This window comes from Platalea leucorodia (assembly GCF_965183815.1).
Source record: "Platalea leucorodia genome assembly, chromosome: 21".
Taxonomy (NCBI): Eukaryota; Metazoa; Chordata; class Aves; order Pelecaniformes; family Threskiornithidae; genus Platalea; species Platalea leucorodia.
The window spans coordinates 3,070,670-3,095,880 of NC_138843.1; the positions used below are offsets into that span (position 1 = coordinate 3,070,670).

The 25,211-nt window shown below is 46.9% G+C and overlaps 1 protein-coding gene across 4 annotated transcripts; it reads left to right on the forward strand.

Annotated features, from left to right (window-relative positions):
- MED26 (mediator complex subunit 26) lies at positions 1–22,287 on the forward strand. Of its 4 annotated transcripts, none has more exons than XM_082330996.1 (3): positions 1–288; positions 18,412–18,486; positions 19,835–22,287. In XM_082330996.1, the coding sequence occupies exons 1-3, from the start codon at positions 214–216 to the stop codon at positions 21,527–21,529; spliced, it is 1,845 nt and encodes a 614-aa protein (XP_082187122.1). In that variant the 5' UTR covers positions 1–213; the 3' UTR covers positions 21,530–22,287. The 4 variants fall into 4 exon arrangements, with proteins under 4 accessions (XP_082187122.1, XP_082187125.1, XP_082187124.1 ...); XM_082330999.1 differs by lacking the exon at positions 1–288 and adding an exon at positions 1,036–1,078; XM_082330998.1 differs by lacking the exon at positions 1–288 and adding an exon at positions 1,116–1,261.
- Positions 22,288–25,211: the final 2,924 nt, after the last annotated feature.

Here is a 25,211-nt window from a genome sequence, read left to right on the forward strand (position 1 = left end):
CGGAACGGTCGGGTCGGGCCCGGCCCGGTCGCGCCGTCGCGGTTCCCCCCGCGCCCCGCTGCGAGCGCCGCTGCCCCCGCCTCGCGGGGAGCGAACATGCGACTCCGGCTCCCCGAGGAGGCCGCCGCCGGCGAGTGAGGAGCCGCCGCCCCGGCCCGGCCTGGCCCCGCCGCCCGCCCGCCCCGGCCGCAGCCGCCCCGCTTCGCCCAGGCAATGACAGCGGCTCCGGCCCCCTCCCCGCAGCAGATCAGGGACCGGCTGCTGCAGGCCATCGACCCGCAGAGCAACGTGAGTACGGCCCGCCGGGCCCCGGGGCTCCCGTGCCGGCAGCGCGGGGACGCCGGCCGCGGGCCGCCGCCGCGGCCCCCCCCGCAGCCGCCCGCCCGCCCGGGGCTCCCTCCCCGCCGTCCCCCGCCGCTGTCCGAGGGGGCGCCGGGGCCGCGCGTCCGCCGCCGCCGCCTCCTCGCCTCCCGCCGGGACCGCGGCTGCGGCCGGGCTCCTCCCCGGGCACCGGAAGCCTCCGCTGCGGGCGGTAGCGGGGAGCTCCCCAGCGCCCTGCCCGCCCGGGGTCCCGCTGCCGGCGGCGCCTCGCCGCCCGCTGCCCCCGGGCCGGGACCGCGGGGCCGCCCCGGCCGTGGCACCGGAGGCCTCTCCCCTCCTCCCCGGGGGCCGCGGCCGCCCCCCGCCGCGCCGCCTCCCGCCGCCGCACGGCACCCCCCGGGGCCCGGCCGGCGCTGCCCGGCCATGCGGCGTGCGGCCCGGCGGCCTCCCGACGCCAGGCCGCGGCTCGGGCGCGGCCTGCAGGGGGCTCTGGGCCGGGCTCCGCCGCGGCTCGCCGGGACCTTCCGGGGCGCCCACCTGTTCCTCGGCCCCTGCGGCCGCCTCCAGCCGGGGCCGTGGGGTGTCCCGGGCGACGGGGACGCCGGGAGGGCTTCGACGGCGGCGGCGGGGCTCTGGAGCTGCTCCAGCACCGAGCAGCCTCCGTCTTCGTTTTTATCCTTTCCTACAGCGCGCTAATGAGCTTATCTGCTCCTTCTGGGATGTGGTGTAAGCACAGAAGTCGGCGTGTATTTTACCTGTAAGTGGCCTTAACGTTTAAGGGGCAGTTATCCGAAGTATCGTTTACTCCTTTCGAGGGGTTTTTTGGCACGCTAAAGCAGTTCTCCGCTTAGGTGTTTATTACTGGGAGAGGACTGCAGAGCCTGCAATCTGTCAGATTTTTGAGTCGTAGATCGCACAGTCACCACAGCGGGATGCAAAGGTGGGTTTGTCTTGGCCATCTGCAGTTTGTGGGGGCAGCCACGGGTGCGTCAGGCTGAACGCACGCGTGTGCGTTATTCCAGGAGGCTGGGTATGTGACATGGTATTTTGGTTCTATTAAAGTCATACCTGCTTCTGTCTGAACAAGCGTTTCTTTGTAATAGACCCATCTTGAAGTCTTAAAGTAGCTAATAAAGTTACTGCCATTTGGAAACATTCTGGAGCAGCCTGCATGCGATGTGAAAACTGAAGAAAAATCACCCTGACCTTGTAGCTTCTTCAGTAATCCCCTGTGATGCGCACTGGTCGCGAGCTGCAATATTACACGTTCGAGTAACAGTAACGAATTACGGTGGTAATTGTGGGCTTTTAAATGCCAAAGTTGTTGGAGTTTGCAGGACTTTAACGTGGATCTTGCTGAAATGTCAGTTAGTACACTTCATCAATTTTGTTTGAGTTCTCTTTTTGTGGCTGCAAATTTTTCACTTTACGTTAGACCGAGTGTCAACCTGGCTTAATAAAAATTTTAACAGATCTATGGTTTCTTTTAACTTCCAAACTGTCGGCAGCACTGGTTACCCTGCTTCTGGTGTTACTTGCTAAAACGCTGTGGCTGTGTGGAATTCAGCAGCCAGGAAATCTATTTTGTGATGGATGCTTTTCTCTTTCTCCACACGTTGATGTTGCGTTACGCTGCGAACGTGCTTGCAGTTTGGTTGTGATGAGGGCGACCAGAAATAACCAGGCAGCTGTCTGCAAGGGGAAGTTAAAGCATCGGCCAGTAGCTCTGCTGAGCTCCCAGCAGGTCAGTAGCCCCATAAGCTGAGGAGTAATGTATGTTAAATTATAATTCTACATACTTGACACTTATCCAGGGCAATAATTGGTGGCAGCAAAATCAGCCCATTGTTTAGAAAGGCCTGTAGGCAGGGGGCTGTCTTCCATTTTAACCTTTTCTTCCAAGGAGAGCAGAGGGGGTGTAGCTGAGATGCATTGTGCAGGCTTAGATCTCGGACTTTTTTTCTCCAAAGCACGTAGAATACACGGTAAACAATCGATAAATCTACTTGTCGTGCCGTTTTCACGAAGGGAAGAAAAACTTAAGTTTTGAACATGCTTAAAAGCAGATTCTGAATTTAATCTCGCTTGGGCACCAGCGTAAAGGCATAAGGAACTGTTCCGATGTTTTTCCGCAGGAAGGCGTCGATGCAGCTACGAGCTGCTGCGCTTGCAGGTACTCATGGAGAACTCTGGGTACTTTCTTCTGGCTTTTAGAATCTTCTCCTAAAAGAAGTGGTTGCATTCAAACTTACGGCATTCATCCTTGTGATTGGCTTCCTTGTTTACCAAGGAAAGTCAAGCTTTGAGGCCTGGATTTCGTTCAGGCTTTCCAGCGTCGTTGTCGGGGTGTCTGTGTGCGTGTTTCTGGAGAGGGGGGAAGCTGCGCTAGTGTTCAGGGGTGCAAAACCAGTCCAGCTCTGTGAGGCTGAGGAGGAGGAGGTGGTGCTTTACTGCGGGGGGCTTTACTGTGCGGCGCTGTAAATTTAAGCTTCGCTGATGCGTTCTCTCATACAAGCTCTTTCTCCGTTGTGGATATTCGTTCCAGTGTAGCTGTAAAGGTCTTTGTGGTACGTACAGATCTTGGTTAACTCTGAGGTCCTGCCTTAAATTTTAAAAAAAAAAAAAAGAGAAGTTTCCCTACCTGTGTTGAGTTGAACTGGTGAAAATAATCTTATCCCCAAGCTTTCAGAACCTTCTTGCTTTGAGAAATCATTTTTGTGCCAATTGTTCATCTTTAACTGCTCCGTAAAGCCGTGCTGACTCAGGAGCAATGTTTGAATTGTACACATGCATGTAGCACTTGAGACCTCTTCTAGTAATTGCTGCAGAATATATTTATAACTTAGTTTCACACACTGAGTTCAGAATTTACATGGGTAACCTCTATTTCAAAGGAGACCTATAAGAAATAAGCTATTTTTAAAAAATTACATCATCTTGGAAGCCACCCGGGATGTCTGGTATTATGTCTTCATTTCTTCAGCCTTTTCCCCTCAAAAAAACATATGGGCAATCTACTTCTGCTACACGACTTAAACACTAAGTATCAACATCAGTTTCCTTCCAGAGCTTGCGCGTTAGCGAGAACGTACCAAGACTCGTGTTGGAGGAAAGCAAGAGTTTAGTGGTATCGCCCACGACGACGGTTGATAGGACTTTCTCGCAGGAAAATCCTTGTCCTGGAAGAACCCGGGTAGAAACAGTAACTGGAGAAGAGCGTCCGAAACCTTCTTGCAGCAGTTGTGCGAGGTCTTACGGGGAGATATTCCTTGGTTCTGGTAGAAGCAACGCTTTTCCCTTTGGGCTCGGTGTGCAGAGAAACCACCTCTTCCACCAAGCAGAACACCTTCGCCTTGTTAAATCGTGCTCTGTACTCTTCAGGGAATTTATTACCTGATGGCAGGAATAATGAGAGCTGGTAGGTTGAGCTCTGTGGGAAAGCCTGTCGTTTCCAGCTGGCTGTTAGAATTGTGCTCGCAGTTACATGGTTCCTCATCCTGAATATGTAGCAATCTTTTCCTGATTTCAAATATTAGACAATAATTTAATTATTTGCTATTAATACGTGATGCAAAACTAGTTTTGGTTTGAATAACAACCCATTATATGCTCACTGTGTGGTTGGAGTCGATTATAAATCAGGCTGCCATTCATGCAGTATCTCGGTTGGCCTTGCTGCTCAGACCTTCAGGAGAGGTCCGTGATCCGAATTATTAATAATAAGTCCGTCCGTGTGTTGTAATATGTTCAGTGCATTGGCCTGGGGTGATCTTCCAGTTGACGCATGAGTTGCATAGCTAAAGGCGCTTCCATGGCTGTTTTCTGTATCGATCGCTTTACCAAAGTCCTAGAAACCCTCGATCATCAGTGATAAGTACGCTTTCTAGAACTGAGTTTAAAAAGCGGGGGAGAAGGTGCCAGACACTGCTGTAAACAGAGAGAGTGGAGGAGGACGGTGGTTCACTTCGGGAGGGTCTTGGCGATTTCTTTGGATGCAGGGAAGTGTGGGCGAAAGTAGACTAGGCATGGCTTTTGCTTTAGCTTTATCCTTTTCTGTGAGGCCTTAATAAGCTTATCAGTTTTGAGGAAGCTGCAGCGTACAGGGAGGCTGGGACCTGTTGTACCTCTCGCTGGTTTTGTTTGTTTCCTTATTGTAGCTCGTCTTGGGTCAAGTAGTATTGCATTTTGTGCATCGAGGCAGGGAATGTCTCAGGTGTGTGGTGAAACACGAGGGTGGTCGTGGCATTCCCTAACGTGTAGGATCTGAAGTGTCGTTATCGCGCCAGTCCTGGGTTCCAGATAACGCTCTGGGCCTGCTGCAGTCAGTCCTGTCGTGCTCAGTTTCTTCGTAATTCTAAATAATCTCAAATGAGGATGACTGCTTTTTCTGATGCTCTGTATTGTAAACAGCTGGGTACGCTTGAATTCACCTGTTTGAGGGTGGTGGTATAGTTAGTGTCTTGGCCTTGCTTTGCAGCTTTCCTGTCCCCCTCTTTCCAAAAAAGCTTTTTTTGCTTGGTGGAGGTATGCTCCAGCAGTGCCTGTGGTGATACTGAGGTTAACTAGTCCGAGTTAGCACTTGCCTGGTTAGTTGCCTGGGTAGCCCTGGACAATTTGGTTTTGGTGGTAATACAGCCTATTACTTTTTCAGAGGTTTTTTGAGGGGAGGTTAAAAACTTTCCACTGGCACAGTACCCCTCGCAGTAGTGAGACCATTATAAAGTTTGAGGCTGCGAAGACAAAATCTGAGCAAACAAAAGTAGCAGGGAGTTTGGGTTGAGGGGTCAAAGCAAGGGGAATGCCAAATTGCCTTTCTATTGTTAATTCCTTGAAACTCCGCAGGTTGCAGTGATGATGGCAGTAGTCATTTGCTCTTAAGCTGTAATTTGAGTGTTTGTTTCGGCAGCAGTGACAATTTAAATAACACCCACTTCTTATTCCTGCTGCACACACCCATTTTATGTGTGCCGGTGCAACTATTTGCAGGATCATGTGGTGAACTAAACTGGGGAATTGATCAGGGTTTAAAAAAGAAAAGATATCTTTTTTTCCCAGGTAGTTTTGGATGCAGCTCAATTACCTGATAAATCTTCTAGCAGTACTGGCACAGGTGTGGCGGCAGAATTGGGTATTAAAGTGTTTAAATAAGTATGGAAGCTGAAAAACGGAGCGCGGTTTGCTTCCTCGTGCTCCCCTGCCGCCTTAGCAGGCCGGCTTGGGACCTCGGGGGAGAGAGGTATGTGCCACCTGTAGAAGTTAACCACACCTCTCTGTTTTTGAGATGCGAGTGGATGCCTTGCGGTCAGATTTCACTTGTAGAGGTTTTGTTGTCGCTGTCACTTGTGCGTGGCCCAAAGATGTCTGGAATCGTACCCTGCGCTTGTTGCAACACGGTGATGCAAGGGCTCGGCACGTGTTCCTGGGAGAAATGCTGGGAAACTCTTTCATGGACATCCAGGAGGATGCTCCTGAGTAGCGAGCTTTGCAGCTCAAGAGGAAACCACCTTACGCTAAAGGCTGCGTGGCCAGCGCTCCAAATAATCAAAAATTGCCTTGGCTTGAACTCGCATGCTTGCACCAGCTGAAGCTGCCAACGGAGCTGCACCTGGCGGGAGAGCTGCCGCGATCCCCGTCCGCTTCCCCACCGCCGGCTGCACGCTCCTGTTCCCTCCCTTGCGCTGACCCTGCGCCGGGCCAGCCGAGGAACTCGCCTGGCCGAACCCTGCCTGGAAGGGGGCTCGTCTGGGGCCGCCTTCCCCGCGCTGGCTCATCCCGGGCGCAGGGAGGTGGCAGTTTTGGCAAAAGCCGTAGCTGGGGGAGTGTGTGCGGCAAGGAGAGGTGACGGTGGGGGTACAAGCTCAAGCTGTTGGTGACCAGCACCCTCCAGCCAGACACCCCTCCGTTTGTCAGGTTGTTTCATGAAAGGGGATCAGGCTTTTCAAATCCAAATGGTAAAACTTTGCAGCAAGTAGCTGTCTGCGCACACTACAGCATGGACCCTTGGTGAGAAATGAACTCTGATTGCTCAGAGGCTGGGGGGAGGAAGCGCTGGGAGGGAAACAACTAATCTCACACATTTTTCTTGGTGTAACCATGAAGCAGTTTACTGAATGGAAGAACCAACTTTTCGTTGGTAGAATAAACATCAGGAATAATGTCTGACAGTCACCATGAAGCGCAGCGTGGAAAAGAGAGATGATACGTGAGATGCGCGTCCTTCCAGGAGAGACGTGCTAAAACCAAGTGCCCAGACAGCAAAGAACCCGAGGCTGCAGTTCCCCAAGTCGCTCTGACGTGGGGCGGCTGTGTTCCTGCCGCCGCTGGTGCACCGGAGACCCTGTGTTAAACCATTTCGGTGCACGTTGGTGCACAATGAACCGAAGAAAGCAGGGAGCTGAGGCAGCTGAGTGTGGGGTCCCAGGAGGGCTGGAGCTGGTGTGGGTGGGCATGGGGTGCAGCTGCATCGGCTCCTGCTGCCGAGGCGCTGCAGCCTGGCGCTGGCATGGGTGGGAGGGGAAGTATTTGCTCTCAGAAGCTCCCAAGTGGGGAGAGAACCAGTCTGTGCCTTGGAAAACAGGAAGACCTTCAGCTTAGCCCATGTTTCAGAAGTCTGGACCTAGGATAGAAACTCCAATTTGTCCTTCGTTAGGGTTTTGTACAATAAATTGAGGGTGAGACCAGTTGAGGAGCATGTAAGGTGTGGGCTGTTGCATCTCTTCAGGGTTTTTGGTATGGCCATATGACGCGACAGCGCTGTCATCCTGGCAACTTTGGCTCCTGATCAAAGTGGTTTCAGAGCAGCTGAAGCTTTTCCTCCCAGTGTCCTGCGAGGGGAGAGCCTTTTCCAGTTTCTTCAAGGAGCTGCTGCAGTTGACAAGGAGAGTTTTCTTTTTTCAGGAAGCACAAAAGTTTCAGGATAGGGAAAGGAATCGATTCTGCCTACTGGGGAAATCTGATGTTAATTAAGAAGCACTTCTTTTAAGGCATAGTTACTCCAATATATTGGATTCGGAGTTAAAATTAATGTCAGTGTAGTTTTTATAAATAAAAAAAGCCCATGTCTGTTTTGGCTGATAATGCTTTACTGCGATCTGGTCTCACCCATTTTGTGCTTGGTGATAACTTCAAATAAACTTTCTTCGGTCTGTGTAACATGTGGTATGATGTGGCCCTACTTATGCTCTTGCTCTTTAAAGAAATATTTAAGGTAAAGGTAAGTACATCACATGCAGTTTAATGTAAGTGTAGGTTTGTTTATTCAGTATTCTAACAGCTAAATTATTCTTTCTGCAGGTAATTCATGCTTTCAGTGTTTGGAACAATATTTAAGTGCTAGCAAATTGCTTTAATTTGAGGTGCAATCTGCTAAACTTAACAGCGTGTCAGTGTTTTCTGGGGCATGGCTTTCACGGGGCAGCGGTGCGTGCTTAAGTGTGATTGTTAATATCAAAGTATACAATTTTCAGCATGTCCAAACAGTCGGTGGTAGAAATTTCTGTTGAGGAATCACTGGAAGTAAAACATAATTAGTTCTGTTTTACTGAACAAAGTGGTTTTCTAACATAGCAGTTGGGGAGGAGAGGAATCCTACGTCCAAGTCTGTCTGTAGTATTCGGCAACATACTCAACTGGGTGTATTTTGAAACTTTGTGCTGTAAAGATGATTGTGCAGAGGTGGAAGTCTTGTTGAAGAGTGACAGCCAGCACTTTTGTGGAGCTGCTTTCTCACATACTGCTTCTGTGCAGAATCAGCTTGCAGAGTATCATGATTATACTGCAGGTCTAAATTGATTTATTTTTTTAAGGGGTGTAGAACTTCTGAAGGCAGAGGAGCATGGGTTTTTCCCTAGGCGGTGGTGCAGATTCATAACTTCTCTGCAGCAAACGAACTTCCAGCACATCTACAACCTGCTCCGAGTTTCTGTAGCTCAAGCTGTCACTGAAGCAGAGCCCTTTGAGCTGCGTAGGATGGTCAGTATGTAACCCTTGTGCTGTGTCAATTAATTGCATGGGAAGGAACAGGGAATTTTTATGTTTGTATATAAGTTATCATCCTGAAAGTTCCAGAAAAATATATACCTCAATATTGTAGTTTATCCTTGGAGAAACTACGGTTGATTCTTGAGCAGGGTTGAGCATAGTGAGATGGAGGAGAAGAAGATGCAAGAGGCGATGTTTCAAATGTCTTTGCAAAGGTGGGGTGCCTGCAGCTGGTGTGCTTCTGGGGTAAGCACGCTCGTTCGGAGGCCGGCTGCATCACGGAAACTCGGTCTCCGGTGTCGTGTGCCTAAGAGTTCCAGTCGATCGAAGTACGAGCTACTGGGTTTTGACTTTGTGTAGTATTTTCTTCACTGGACTTTTTAAGACAGGCTGCCAAGGGGCTTAAGCATCAGTGGGGCTTTCTTAAGTGGAAATCATGAAGTTTTTTGCTACTGGGTTAGACATAACTATCAGGTTGCAGCTTCCTGAGCGTTCTGTGTTTAAATATAAATAAAATGCTGATGGGGTACTGGGTTCTTTTGTCCTGTCATGATCACACTGGGCGATTGGCTCTGGAGTGGAGCTGGTCTTAAAGCAAAGTAGCCCTCCAACTGGTAAGCTCTGAGATGAAAGGTGGTGTGCTTACAGTCCTCTGGGGGCAGACTTTTTTTTTTCCAGCCAAAGGTAGAAAACTCATTTTGTTTCTAAGTAGCTGCTAATGATTGTGCCACTGAATGGAATGGCTGAGCATTCCCGACTGATGATCAGGGCGGTCATGGGCAGGTTCTGTTCTCCCGAGGACCTGCAGAGTCTTCAGAGAGTGGAGGTGGTTGGAAATGGGTGACTGGCAGCAGCATTTTATCTAGAATTTGGTGAGCGATAATTCTAGGAGATGGGTAAATTGATTTTGGGTTTTTTTGCATATCCATAAAACTTCTCTATGGTATATGCTGACAGAAGTTCTGTATTAGTAACTGCTGTTGGAAGGGTACAGTGACTTCTCTCCAAACTTGGTATTTAAAGCTTTCCCAATTTGCAAGACTTTTTCTCGGGTTTTGTGAACAAATATGCCATTCATTAAATTCTCATGAGCAGTCATGCAAGCATATTATGCTTCAGTGTGATGAATTAATAAATTCCACAATGCAATGTATTCAACAGGCTCTTACCTTAGCCTCCTTTATCATTTAAGGAATCGGCTGAGACGCTTCCCTAGCGTTTTGAAAAAAGTTGGCCAGCTGCCTTTAAACGTACCCCAATACAGGGATGTTTTTCTTTTTTAAGAAAAGAGTGAAAAGTCTGTATTGTGGTGACATTAGTAGGGCTTTTCTGTATTACATTCAGATATAAACTGCTCCGTGTTAACAGCTCCGGGTAGATATTCCCTATGATGGGTAACATAATATTTAAGAAATTCAGAAAGCTCTTGACCCTTTGAAGCCATTCTCATCAAGTCCTTAAATGTGTGTTGCATAATTTTAAATCTCCGCTGGTTCTCTGGAGTGCATTAAGATTAAGCAGGTGATTGCAGAATGATTCCGTCCAGGCGATGCCTTTAAGGGTCATTCCCATAATCTAGTTCGGTGTCTGACTTTGCTCTTACCGTCGCGCGGGTAGATAATAACGGCGAGTTCAGGTGAAGCGGAGAGCTGCCGTGCTGCGGGCGTCCGGCTCTGCCGGCACCCGCCTGTTGTGCGTCAGCTCTTAGCCTTGGCTTTTCAGGTCCCCGAATAACTGCAGTCAAAGTACAGGCTTCTGGGTGCATGAGTAGATCTCTCCTTACCGTAGAAAGCACCAAGATCATGAGAAATCAAAAGGGGCGCATTTTAAGGCTTAATTTTCTGTATATTCTGCCTGAATAATCAACAAACTCTGTGTTTCTCTCTTGTTGATGTAGGACCAGTTGTTCCTGTGACTTTGACTGCACAGCAGCCTTATTTTATGGCTCTCTAAATTTTTAAGCAATAATTTTGGACTTCAGTTTATGGCTTATAATATAATAGTAACTACCCAGATTCATCTGGTTAAAGTTTCTGTACAGGTGGAAAAGGAAGAGAAACGGTTATCATGTATACAACGGAACTGTATCGTGGTTAGGTGTCCTTCGGACCAGTGTAGTGATTGGGTTTTTAGGGCTTGTGTGCTAGTGATGTGTTATCGTGCTGAAATAATCTGTGGCGATTGCTACGCCTGGGGGGGGCACGCTGCACTATTTCGTACTCTTCGGCTGTGCAGCTCAACCCTTGCCGAGTCTCGTTCTGTGAGACCTGCTACGCTGTTCCACTAAAGGTTAAACGCGTGTGTAGCTGGCTGTGTGGTTGGCGGTGTTTACACCAGAAGGCAATGGATGTATAGGGCTGGGTCAAACCTAATAGTTTCTGTGGTTATTCTTGGTTTATTATGCTTTGTTTTGGCAGGACCATGGTGTTTTAGACATGTGCTCAGGTGTTGGGATGTAGAGGGGTGAGCGTGAGGTGGTTGAAACGGTGATGTGAAGTGGCTACAGAGCCTGAGTGGTCGTTTATAGTACAAACTGCTTCGTATAATCACCTGTGTGTATCCCTCTCAGAGGACAGAATTTAGAATTACTATTTTGAGTCCAGTTTGGACTAGATAGAAATGGGTGTTTCAGCGTGTTTCTACTACTTGCTGTTCAGTATCTGTTCCCCAGGTGTGAATCGGAGGGGCGCGTGGCTGGAAGGGACTTTGTGAAGCTATGTGGTCCTTCCCCGTCGCTGAAGTAGCATCGCCTGTGTAAAACAACTCCTCCTCTCTAGTGGCTATGGAAACTATTTGAGAGCCTGTTTGAGTGCATTGGTAGCCCTCTGGTTATTCCTAATTCGTAATCAGTATTTGTCTTGTTGCAAATTAGACCAGTGAGGATGAAACAGTTGATCACCATTTTCTCTAGTATGACTAATAATGCATAGGAAGGGTTATTTCAAGCTTTGTGTGTCTCCTCCCTATTTTTTTCAATACTGTGTGAACTGAGTACTTAAACTTCTTCTTATTAACCATGTTTTCAGAACCTCTTATCACTGCTCTCCTCTGAACTCCTCTTTGTATATGTTCCTCTTGAACAGTGGCGCCTTGAGATGAACATGTAATTCCAGCTGAATTTGATTCCTATAGCATTCCTCACCAGTATGGTGTTGAGTGAAAAACAAGACTAAAATTACCTTGCTTGCAGTATGCCCTGGTAGATACCACTGAGACGGTGTTCTGCCCTGCGGTGGCGATGGCTGCCTGCCTTTGTGGTCCCCGCTCCTCTTCTCGCTCTGTTCTCTTTTCTTGAATTTGTGCCACACGTGTCTTTCCAGTTTAATAGTATTTCATGTAACTAACCCTCACTTCAACTGCTGGGCTTTTTAAACCAGGCTAATAAATTTCTTCCCCAAAAAGGTTTTGCCCAACTTCATGGTCTGGTGGTTTGGGTTTTTTTGTGGGGGGTGCAAAAAGAAGTGGGGGGGCCCTGTTGCCGTGAGCCTCCTATGTTTCATATACAACGGAGGGGTAGGCGCTACAGGTACAATTCTTATGATGTTATACAAAACGTTTAGTGAATGTTGAAGTTGACAGGCAATTATTCCTCTCTGTAGTAACAAGAATGTCTTCCAATTACTGGCTAATAAATATGAATGGAGAAAAGTGTTGTACTGCTGGCTGTTTTCTGTTTGCCTTGAAGACCTCTTCCTGTAGAGCAGGAAGGCTTCCCTCCGCGTGCCACCGCTGCTCTGTGAACTGGTTATGTTCTGGGTGTGCGTCTCGTCTCCATAATCTGTATTTTACTACCTCTTATATCTTTCTGAATGACTCCACCGATGGATACTCCTTTCGTTGGGTGGTTCCCCTGCCGTGCCAAGGTGTGGAATGTTTTCCTGCTATGTCATGGGCCTCTGCCAGGCTTAGACGTCTCCTTTGGAGTGGACCGTGTAGAGAAGAGCTAGAGCGTTGATGGCACTTACCAACGGCTGTGGATTTGTGTCTCGAGGCTGTTTGTAACTGCGGGGGCAAACCGTGTTTTCTGCTGGCAGACTCCTCTTAATCTCCTGGCTGTTGTAGCCTCTCTGCACCTTACGTACGTACGTGCGTACTGCCAAAAGGTAACGGAGGGCTGAACTGTTGTCGTGCTCAAGTGAAGTATTTCAGGTCTGCTGATTTCTTTGCAATGCGGTACTCTGTTGGAATCTGACCTTACTCTTGTTTGATGATCCTGGCTTTGTAAAGTATATATGGGAGGGTCTCTGGATGATGTTACTTTACCATTAAATAAAGCCTAAGTACAAATAAAATATACGCAAATTGTTTTGACCCTTTAAATTAGACCTGGAAATTTTAAAACCAGCAGTAAGGATAAGTGTAGCTGTGCCTAGCCACTTTTTTGACTGTTCTTGGTAGTCAAGGAGCATTTCTTCTACCTGTTGTTTTGCAGCACAAATTTCTAATCAGTTTTCAAAGCATGGACTCCAAATGAATTTCTCTGTCATAGAAGATACTCTCAGTGGATGACTTTCAACCCAAATCGTTGATTCCTTCACGTTTACAGATCTGCTTTACTAAATACTATTAGAAAACTTGCCTCCACCGTTAAGAATACCTTTTGTGTACCGGTGAATATTTGAAGTCTGCTTAGCAAACTGACTTTCAAACATTTTCAATACTTACGAACAAAGTAGTGCATGGTCATCTTTTTGGTGTGTCGGTTCTGTGAATAGTATCTCCTGTACCCTATCTTTAGACAACAGCATGTCACATTGGGGGTAGGGGGAACTGTTAATAGATCAGCTGCAAGGGAACTGAACTAAATACCAGCAGGTTGTAACCTGAATTCTAACTTCGTGTGTTTGGTCTGTATCTTTGGAAAAACGACATTATCGTTTACTGTTCATATATGTATTGTTAGTGTCTGGTATCTAATGCATCTTATATGAAGTGCTAAATAAACACTACACTACTGTATTTCCATTGCAGCATTTCAATAAAGCCTACTACGAATAGCAACTTTTCTCTTCTTACTTCTTATTCCACGTTTCAGATCATTATGCAATGAAGTAGCTTTTCTATAAATGCAGTGCTGGGGGCAGGATCCAGTACTGATCAGAGACCCCAGTCCGGGGTAGGGCTCGGTGCTTAGACGCAGGGAATCACTACGCCGCTTTGGAGAAAATAAGCGTGAGCGGATGCCGTTGCTCGTGGTGCTGTTGCTGTACCTCCTTTTGAATCAGTTCTGCCTTCCTGGCAATTTCAGCAGTATTGACCTTGAACCCGGGATTTTCTTGAGCGTTATCGTGCGCTACCGAAGGGTATACATGGCCCATAGATACGTGACGGTTCTTATAACTGCCCAATAAAATGCTGCTGTCCCTAGGGGCAGGGGGAAGACGATAAAAAATGGTACAAAGCCTCCTGGGGACTTCGGTATAGACCATACGGCATTTCTTATATTAATTGCCAACAGGAAACACCAGCTGGGCAACAGAAACCTGGATTTGTATCTGTAGGAAAGACAGACAGATCTGTTTAGTCTTCCGCAGTGGGTCCACTTCTCTGCTTGCTTTTGTAAAATTGCTTTGATGCTACAGGTGGGAAAATGTTACAAAAGTACTTTCTTTGAAACTAGTGAAATATTGAGTATTTACAGCATATTCTGAGGAGCTAAGTTGAAGTATGATGGCAAATACATTCTCTCAAAGCCAGTCTCTTCTGATGTATCTGTATGGTCTGTTTCAAGTGCTTATAACGGAGTCAGATTATTGATGATGATAACCTGTGATTTCAGGAGGATAATAGCATTACGCTTTGTTTTTAGAACAGTGTCGGTGATAAGGGACTCTAGACGTGCTAGGCCAAGTTTAAATACCCTTTAGAAGCTTTTAAAGGTACCTATGTGACCCATAGGGATGATGATGATGATACTGTGTCAAAAGATGCCTTCTAGGGCTGTTATGTGAACTGGATGCAAGTGATTAAAAAGAGCCTTTCTAGCCAGAATCCAGTAGGACGGGAATCTGTCTTAGCAGTTTCACTGCAATATTTTTGTAATTGTGCATCTAGGTCTCAGGTTTTCGTGTTACAAGGAAATACCTGCTCCTTCTCCTGCTCCAGGCCTGTATAACGAAGTGTCTCCTTGCTAACTCGGATCTGGTTCGTCATCTATCGTGGTCTGGTCATGTGTGCTAAGATCTTTAGAAACATCCCTGTGAAACACTATTAAAAAAAAAAATTGCTTTATTCAAACGACTGCAGTTAATGTTTCTCTAACGTTTGTTTCTTAGGCAGCAGTGGAGTGAGATGCAGGTTGTCCTGCGTGGCGAGGCAGCCCTGAGGAAGAAAGAAAGGTGTTACACTGGTGCTCGTTTTGTGTCTGGACTGGTCTGTAGATGAAGGAGGAGAATCAAAGCATGACATTTGAGTGTGCTAGGCCGGCGTAAAACCCGTCCCAGCAGGTTGGTAGTCCCAGCCCTTCCGCACCGCCGGCGCCTGGAATCGGTGGTACCCCCTCACGTGCGGATGCTGAGGTTGCTGCTGTTCTCCAGTCTGCCTGGGAAGGAGGCGGTGGAGTTGGGGTGGCGGGGAGCAGCTGCACATTACACTTCCCAAACGCAAACACGCTCTTTATCCTTTTAAACTGCTGTGTAACACTTACCCTGAAGTTAGTTACCAAATTGTTCTTGATTTATAAAAGCTAGAATAGGATTCAGATGGCAGTTAAAAAAAGGAAATTAAGCTGCTTGATCTTTTCCGGAGAGTTCAGAAACCCATGCTTTTGTCTGAGGCTGTAGTAAAAACATTTAGTGCTTAACTTGGAAAAGGTCTCGGATACCAGTAGTAAGCTCCAGAGTATGGCAGAATGACTTAAGGAGACTTGCATGGAATAAATAAGATTTGTTTTCTGTGATTGTCATTAGGGTTGGCTGGAAAGGATTATCGTAGGTGTCTCGAAGCAGATGTTCTCCAGTAAACATCCGAGTGAATTAGTCTGTGCGCCAGTCAATCTTCACAACATGGGAACAGCATGGGATAATTTGAAATGCCGTATAAATTATTCTTAGCCGTTTTCTGCAAGCTCCTAAATGCAAGGTCCTGGGGTTGCTTCACAGAAGTTCTTGTTTTGGGCTGGTAGTAACGGGTTGCAGTGTAAGTAGACAAAGGCAAATAGAAACTAAAATGATGTGCAAGTTCCTGAGACGCCGACTTATGCAATTGTACTCCTGACCAATGTCTGAAGAGAGCAAGGTTGCCAAACTCCCTCCTCCCACTCTGCTTTATGTTACTTTCCCTATCTGCTGTGTCGCCAATAAGCATTTTTAATAGCAGCTTGCATTAATAAATTATAATTTCTGGTGCTGCTCGAAGTAGGATGATGTCCTGGTAGGTTTTGTAACTTCAGTCTCATGTCAGTTATGTGACAACATATTAATTTTATTAAGCCAGTAACAGATAGTTAAGGTAAAGATACTGGTGTGCAATACTGCGGTGCTCCTGTTATCAAAATAGGTGTCTTCACATTGAATAGGTGGTACTTGAGGCGTTTTGGGGAGGTCACCTTGTTTTCATCGTAGTGTTTAACCATACCACAAGAAACGTCACGGTCTATGTTGTTTTGAAATAGGTGAATGTGATTTTTATTACAAGCTTCTCTTTATGGCAGCTTGGGTGAAGCATTCCAAGAAAACTACACAAAACTCCTGGGGAAGGGTGGAGAAGTTGTTAAACCTGCCTGAACATTTTTTTTTTTTCCCCAAGAACCACGCTTCCCTGCAGGTCAAAAAGAAGGAAAAAATGAGAGGAGCTTCTTGCAGTTGATCTCGAGTGGGAGCCTTCGTGCTCCTTGCAGGGGTTGCTTCAGCGCGGCAGCGTGTTTTCAATCGGTTACAAATGTGTGAGGAATCTGAAATGGGTGTTTTGTGTTCTACCCGAAGTTGAGCGATCAGCACAGACTTGGGCTGCTTTCGCTGTCTTAATTGGCACCATGTGTCCCTCAAAGGAGGGAATGAAGTAGCAGTCTGCCAGTCTTGGTGCAGACCTGGGCTCTGGTAGGTGATTCAGCCTTCGGGAGCATCCATATACGCCTATTTGGGGATCTTGAAACAAAGGCAAAGCTGTTACTGGAAATTCCCTGCCCAATTTCATCTCTCTGTAGGTGTGTATACACATGAGCGTATCACTTTCCCCATCTTGACCTTTTGATAGACTAACGATCCTTTTTTGCCATCAGTTTGTCATTTAGATAATGAATATTTGGGGATTACCAGTAACTGCAAAAATAATCGCACCAATTATTGGTGTGCACAATACACGGAGCCTTTTTGCGCCCTGGTAATTCAGTCTAAAATATGTGTTGGGAAGGAGAGTATCATGTTTTGCAAGTCTAAAAACTTTTGTCTGGAAACTCCCAGAATTGAGCATTAGCTATTCTAAGCGCTCTGGTTCTAGAAACTGAAAAAAAACCCTGGTCTTATGTATTACTTAAACTGTGGTGCTAAATCATCCTTCCTAGGCACTGAGAGAGGGCAGTGCAAGGATCAAAACATGGAAGAAAGTCAGTGCACTGAAGTGAAATAAGTAGTACTAAAATATGTCAAAATATGTGCTATTGCCGCTCTAAAGCTTAAGCGGAGCTTTACCAGACCTGACCAGATGGTAGGGCTTTAAATATCTGCAGAGGCATTGTAGCTTGGTGAAGAAAAGACCATGACAAATGAATTCATCTTTGGTCTAAAGTTGGTTTTATAACCTGAAAGAGTTACAATCATTCAAAGCCTATACAGACTTTAAAATTAAGTTTGATAAAAGTAAATCTAAAAATCAGGCAAAGTGTTTAATTGCTGACAGCTTTACCAAGTGTCTCCAACATGAAGCAATCCTGCTGTGATGGAAAAAACATTGTCTGTGCACAAGATTTTCTGAGAGGAAGAGACTTCAGCTCCCGATTCTCCTGTTGTATCTTAATGGAAGGGCAGAATTGACTTGAAAAAAGCAATTTCTTACAAACTCGTAGTCTTTTTAAAATGAAGAACCTTGCAGCGGAGTGTGTGGCTGGGAGGGCAGCACTACCCGACTGTGCTCCTGATAGAACGTGGGATCCCTGCAGAGGATCTTGCTGCAAGATTTTTCTCAGATGCAGTTCACGTCCAGTTGAGTCACAAATGAAATTAAGCAATAAATGAGACTGTGATTCAAGTTTTCCTTTGCTTATCTTTTAAATCTATCTACAAAGGTGAATTAGAAAGTCCAGGTTTTGGTGCTCTTAGCATCAGGGAATGGAAATACGGATCTCTGTGTGGTCTGGGGTTTCTCGCAGACATTATTAAAATCACGCTTGTGCTTCACATCTACAGATAGCGGCAACTGCTTTTGCGCGGAGCTTACTCATGCGTAGAGATGTGTTGCAGCGAAGCCCATCAGAAAATCTGATGTGCGCTTTGTTAATGTAACGTGAATTTCTGCAGTTGCTCCTCACCAGCTTACGCAGCGGGAAATACAATTTTTGAACGATTTTGGTGGTTTTAGGGCGGCCGTGCAGGAGCCCTGGCCGTGTCCCGCGCCCGCTCCGTCCGGTGCCGGGCGATGGTCTGAGGACACCTACTGGGCACAGCGCTTGCTTCACTCCGCTTTTAAACGCGGAGGAGTTTACACCTGGGTTTTTAGACTCTTGGTGTGTGGCTACGGGAAGCATCGATATTTTGAACGGTGACTTGTGGAAATGTAAAGCAGCGCCTAAAGGAATAAATGCAAGATTTCTGATTGGACTCGTTGCTCTTCTTGGGCCCCTTGGCCCTCCCGTTCCCAGTTAGGCCGTGGGACAGTTAACCGATACCTTGGCCAGGGGTCTCAGGACTTTGCTAGTAAGTCACACTGGTTTTATTGCTAATGTTTCCTTTACTTTTACATAAGAGTATGTTTGTTACAGCTCCTGCAGTTTCCAACTAGGTCAGTAAAGTGTCCTTGTCCCTGTTCTTCGAACAATCAGCTCCCTGAAGCCAGACAGTGTGATAGTAATTTTGTGATTAATGCTTCCAGCAATTATAAAGTGGAAGGTCTTAAATTACATTTGGTAACTAAGACCTGTACCTGAAACACGAAGTGACTTTGTCTTCCTTGTTGCAGATCCATAACATGGTGGCAGTGCTGGAAGTGATCTCCAGCCTGGAGAAATACCCCATTACCAAAGAGGCACTTGAGGTATGTCACCCTCTAACATTACTTGATTTTCTTGGTGTATAAAAGGACTTTCTCTGCCTATCTGATTTCCATAAGAACTTTTCTTGAAACAATAGATTGATTGCAAAGGATTCACAATTAAGATATTATTTTGTCCCTCTCATGCTGCTTCTGACATCTCCGTGCACACACCGTGATTCCTTCTGGATTCAGACCGCTGTTCTGTGCAGCACAGTTCCTGTTTGTGGAGGGCAATAAATTAATCATTACTTGCTACTGATTAATTTTGTTGCATTCAGCAACACCGCTTTGCTTGCTGAAGTACTGCTCACCTCTTCAGGTGTTTGGTATGCAAGCACCAAAGAATCTGAAATAGCAATATAGTTGCTCTGTGTCTATAAAATTAATCTTAAATTCAGTTAAGCGGTTTCAACGCCTGATCTAGTTGGCGAGATTAGTGTATTAAAAGCTGAAGTACCAGGTGGGATAGCAGCTGCGGCCTCACTGGCTGCTCGTAGAAACAGAGCCCAGAGAAGTTTTTATGGCTAAATGGTAAAACTTTTTTCACTCTTTATATTGAAATTATCGGTATTGCTTTTAACTGTTGCTTAACTATAACTCTGGCTGTATTTCAACATATGTATCACAACGTGTTGCATATTTCTCTCACAGTCTGGCCTGTGTTTTCCTTTGAAGTGCTTTTCCTAAGTAATCTGAGTTGTGGAACAATTCTTTGTTTTCAAACAATCAAACACTTCCTTCCGCTTGCGAAACCGCTTTGGGACACCCTAGGAATGCTTGTTTAAATCGGGCTTTCATACCCCTCCAAGATACTGGGGAGTGAAGGGAGAGGAGAGGAAGAAGGTAGGACCTAAGTCGCACCCTGGCTAGTCAGGTTTGTGAAATGGAGATTTTTATCGTCGAGGTGTTACTGTAACAGGCGAAGATTCTGGAATTTTTTCTCTTGCCTCTTGCTGCAGACCTTCTGCTTTCATTGTGATAATCGCGCACCTTTTCTGCCTTGGGTGCTGCACTTCCCCTCGAATCTGAGCTTGCGCCTTTATTCTCAAGATTCTTGCTGATTAAAGAACTCCTTTCTGACGTTTTTCGCAGCTGATGGCTCTGGTGCTTTAGCCAGGGAGCAAAGACAGGGTGACTTGAAACCTAGGGTAGGTTTCACGTTGCGTGGCAGAGCACTGGACCAACTGGACTTTCCAAAAAGATTTAAAAAAACCCCAACTTGTTTTACAAATCTTTAGTGGTTTTTAACGAGGTATTTCTTAGGGTAAGCATTACAAAGCAGAAACGTACCTTGAGAATTTTGTTTAGAATGATACCTGTTTGTAAAACAACTTCTCTTTCTCTATAGGAAACGAGACTTGGGAGGCTTATCAATGAGGTGAGGAAGAAGACATCCAATGAGGAACTTGCCAAACGTGCCAAGAAATTGTTGCGGAATTGGCAAAAGTTGATAGAACCCGTAACCCAGAATGAACCAGTGCCAAGAGGGTTGCCGAATCCGCCGGGATCGGCAAATGGTGGTGCTCACAACTGCAAACCAGAAGCGCAACTTCCTGCTGTGGCTGGATCAAAGCCGATCAGCGAATTGAAAAGCAGGAATGATATACAGAAATTAAATTCTCCAAAAACAGAGAAATTGGGAAATCGGAAACGGAAAGGTGAACACAGGGACGGGCATCAGGGCCCTCCTCCCCCAAAAGTCTCCAAAGCTAGTCATGAAGTATTACAAAACTCTTCACCCCCTCCAACAAATGGAATTGGAGGTAGTCCTGAAAATTTTCCGAGTCCTGTAGACGTAAACCTACATGCAGGGCCTGAAAGCAGCAGGACAGAACTCAGTGAAAATGATAAACACAATAAGATCCCAGTAAACGCTGTAAAACCTCACACCAGTTCTCCAGGACTCGTAAAACCTTCAAGCACTTCCTCCTTATTAAAGACTGCAGTGCTTCAGCAGCATGATAAATCGGAAGAAACCACAGGACCGCACCAACCTAAGAGTCCTCGCTGTTCCTCGTTTAGCCCCAGAAACGTTAGGCATGATACTTTTGCTCGGCAGCATACTACGTACTCACCAAAGGATTCAACGCCCAGTCCATCTCAAAGGTCTCAGTTCTTAGATACTGCACAGGTGCCGTCACCGCCGCCATCCCTGATGCAACCATCCACACCTCCGATGCCAGCAAAAAGACTGGAGTTCTCTCAGCAATCAGTACCTGAGGCGTCTCAGCACTGGCAGGAGCAGCAGGTACCTTCTGAAAGCCAGCACAGGCATACAGCGGGGACGCTGCAGCAGCACACGGCTCCCAGCTGCAAAACCAGCTCCCATCCTGGGGAATCTCTCACGCCACACATGGGCTTTTCACAGGACACTTCAAAAATGGACAGTGATGATGCTGCTTCAGGTTCCGATAGTAAAAAGAAGAAAAGGTACCGACCCAGAGACTATACAGTCAACTTGGATGGGCACGTGACAGAAGGGGGTGTGAAACCTGTGAGATTAAAAGAGAGAAAGCTCACTTTTGATCCCATGACAGGACAGATAAAACCTTTAACACAGAAAGATCCTTTGCAGGTAGAAATCCCTGCGCTTACGGAACAGCACAGGACAGAAACGGAAAAGCAGGAGCAAAAACCCAACCTGCAAAGCCCTTTTGAACAAACGAACTGGAAAGAATTATCCAGAAACGAAATCATTCAGTCCTATTTAAACAGACAGAGTAGCTTGCTGTCTTCTTCAGGAGTACAGACTCCAGGAGCTCACTACTTCATGTCTGAATATTTAAAGCAGGAGGAAAGCACTAGAAAAGAGGCTAGAAAGACTCATGTTCTAGCTCCTAACAGCAAACCTACAGACTTGCCTGGGGTCACGAGGGAGGTCACGAGCGATGACCTCAACAGAATACGCGAACATAACTGGCCAGGCGTGAACGGTTGTTATGACACACAGGGTAACTGGTATGATTGGACACAGTGCATATCTTTAGATCCACACGGGGATGACGGTAGATTGAACATCCTGCCTTACGTCTGCCTAGACTGAGTACAGTTTTGCTAAAAATGCTTTTACATCTGCAGTTAGCAAAGAGGGCAGACGCTATGCCACTTAAAGACGGAGAAAGCCTCCTGTCCTGGACAAACAGGCCCAACGAGCAGAGGGTGTGAGGGAGCTGGTTCTTCACAGCTCTTTCCTTTAAATTCTCCTTTTGTGAAATGCTGCTACCAGTTTACTAACAATTGCAAAGGAAGGCATACGAAGGTTGATAAATTGAGTTCAAAACTCTATAGCGAGCCAGCTATAAAAAAGTGTTAGTCCCCAAGAAGTGAAGAGGATTTCCAGCACTTTCTGAATGCCGGAATCTTACTACAGGCAGGTACAGAGAAAATTGTGGAAGTTACCTTAACAAAATATGCATCTATTTATTTGACTTGATTTGGGTTTTTATTTGGCAGTGAGATATTCGAGAGACAATGTGCAAAAACTGTAGTTTTATTTGTATCACATCTCTGAACATGATCGCATTTTTTAAAGTCATGTGGTACGGAGATTGGGTTTTAAACGGCAGGTGTTGCACTGCAGGCTGGGAGACCAGCTTCAGCTCAACATTCCATAGGCATCCACATATTTTAGTCTGGTTTCAGTTTAAATCCAGTCTCTGAGAAATGCTGCAAAAACTAGATGTTTAACGATATTTTTGATCCCGCCACCACCAGCCAAATATTTTTCCTCCTTTTCCCTTCCTGCAAACTTCTAGGAAAAAAAATAAAAAAATAAAAAAAAAAAAAAAAAGAAAAGAAAAATCACCTTTTCTAGAATCTAAATGTAATGAGGGTGCTACAAGTTTGTAACTGTACTGTGAGAGGGAAAAAGGAAGCCTGTTTGTATGCTGGAAATATACTTGTTACCATTCCTTTAGATATTGTTTGCCTTATGGATATCCATCATAAACGCAATTTGCAAAAACAAAGAGCCTTAGTGAATGTACAGTAACTAGACTTCTGTGTTCTTGGGATGCAGAAGGGAGCAACTTTGCTATTTGGTCCTTTAAGTGGACACATTGTGATATAAATGTGGAAATAAAAAAAATTTGCACAAAACAGTTTGTGAATTATTTATACTTAACTCATTTTTTTTCAAGTTTGCTCAGTTCAGACCAGCTAAGCAATCATCGACACTGAGCATCCGTCGGAGCAGTGCGGTGAAGCTGAACCCCACCCGACACTGTCGCCAGCGGCTGGCTGTTAGGGATACACACGATGTCTTCCAAGTACCTTGGTGGTATTCAGGCGCACAGGTTGGATTTTTGATTTTTTTTTTTTTTTTTTTAAACTCTGGTTGCATCCAGGGTCTGGAGACTGATAACCCAATTGCTGTTAATGTACCTCAACGTCTGAAAAGATCGTAGTTCATCTTTTTTGCTCAGTAACTTTGTAATATGTTATTCCTAATTGTTACAATGCTTTCTAAAGCAGCCTGGTTCAGTATAGAAAGCTACGGATTTCTGTGAACTGTAATTGCTCTCACATTTGGGACTAGTTGTTTTCTGCAGTCCCCGGTGCTGGGCTTCTGTCCAGGGGAAGAGGGGAGGGGCCGCTATACCAAAAATATTTCTAGGTTTAGTGATGTTAACTCTGTTAACCCGTTTGTGCTGGATCTCGCTTCTACGGAGAAGAGCCTGGGCAAGAGTTCTCCTGCCCTTGAGAGCGGAGTCAAGCTCTTACACGATTTGAAAAGGGCGTTCCTCGCCAGGTATACCTTAGGTTGGTTTATTCCCTGGGATACAACGGAGAAGGTCTGGTTTATTTTTAAGTCATTCTTGTTCAAAGCTACTGCTTTTGTGATCTGACTCGTATCGAAATGTGTGGGTGTCTCAGAAATCTTAACTGATGTCTGTTTGCTTCCATTTCTGAAAGCTGAGGTCTGAGAGTGAAACCAGAAAAAGTGGTTACCAAAAAATGTTTCCAAGTATATTTTCAGTTTACTTCCATTTTGTCCTCCTGCAGTTGATGAGATCAAGCCCTGTGTGTTAGAGTTGGGAAAGCTACCATCCTGCAGTTCAGAAAGGCAGATTGATGGTAGAGGGCTAAAAAGCTGGTCATTCTGGAAAATGCTTGGGTTTTGTTTATGTAAAAAAATACTGTGCATCTGCTGTCTCCCTGCCCCTTCTCCCTCTTTCCCCGAGTGGTCTTACCTAGGAACAGGGTCCGTGCTCTTTTGAGGCCTTTGAAAATAGGGCCAATTTCAGGAAATGACAAAAGTGTTACATTACACGTTGTAAACCCCAGCTTTTCTCCACTGCGTACATGTCTGATGCAATCGATGGCCCTTGTGGACCACACTCGGTGAGGCGATGCCCCAGGTTCATCACTGCTTTCAAATGACATCCAGCTCCCGGTAGCAAACTGCCCGCGCTGACGCTCGCTTGGCTTGAGGGAGCGTCGGGTGCTGGAGCCGGCCCTTTCCCTAGCGGTACAAAACCGCTAGAGAAATTCTCTCACAATGCAAGCTTTAAATCTTGTTCCATGCCGAGTTTGTTTCCGCTGTAAGGGTCACCTCACTTGGATGTCATCCAGGGTGAGACGAGGCTTGACAATCTTCATTGCAGCATGCGAGTATAACCAGTTCTGTGAGCTCCAACAAATGTGAATAAGTTTACAAGGTGATATTTTTTTTTGTCAATTTTGTAAACAAGTTCAAATGAAGTTTACCATGTGCGTATCTGCTGTGTACTCTCATTTTTGCATGAACTCAGTTTCTCTGCTACTGGTTTCTCCTGCCTGCCTTACCAAATTTATTCTTCTAATCCCAAAATCTTAAAGGAATATACTGCCATCGCTTTCTTGTCACTGGATGACATGAAGTGGCTCATCTGCAAATCTTTTGGGAATCGCCATTACCTGCAGTGCATGTTTTTATAGGTACATGGATGATGTAGAAATGTCTTTTGACAGCCCGCATGGAGGAAGCAGGCTCTGGATCCCCCTCCTGCTCGACAGCTACTCGCCTATCTTTTCACGCAGCCAGCATCACATATTCCTTGAGTTAGTTTTAAAGGTCAGGAACAATTCTCTCGCTGCCTCCGCGTACGTGACCTTTGCTCAGTCGCCGCACCGGCTGCCCTTTCGGTTTCCTGAGGCAGCCGTTAAGGCCTGCCTTCCGTGCTGCAAAACCAGATCAGGAAAGAGATGATATTATTTTTGGTGCCTTTCTTGTACGCCACGCTCTCTCCCGGGTTGTTTCACCCTCTCGGGCCGCCTCTGAGCCGAGGCCGAGGCACCGGCAGGCAGCAGTGCCGCGGGGGGCTCCTGCCCACCCAGTAACGGGCCTGAGCCCAGGGGAGGCCGGGCTCCGGAGGCGGGGGCCGGCCGCGGCCCCGCAGGCTGCCGTGCCAGCCTGGAGGCTGCCGCTGCTACCGAGCGGCTCCCGCGGCCGCAGGAGGAGCCCCGCGGGGGGAGCCCGGAGGGGGCGCGGGGCCGGGAGCGCTGCGGGCCCGGCGGAGCGGTGAGTGCGGGGCGGGCGGCGGCGGCGGCTCCCCCTCGGCGGCGGCCCCGGCCCGGGCAGGCGGAGCGGGCGCGCCGGAAGTGACGCGCGGAAGGGCCCGGCGCCTCCCGCCGGCTCCCGTAGCCGCTGAGGCGGCGGCGGGGCCCCCGCGCCGGCCCCGCCCCAGGAAGCGACGCGTTGGCGGCGGTGACGTTTCGCCGGCGGCCGGGCGGCGCAGGGAGCC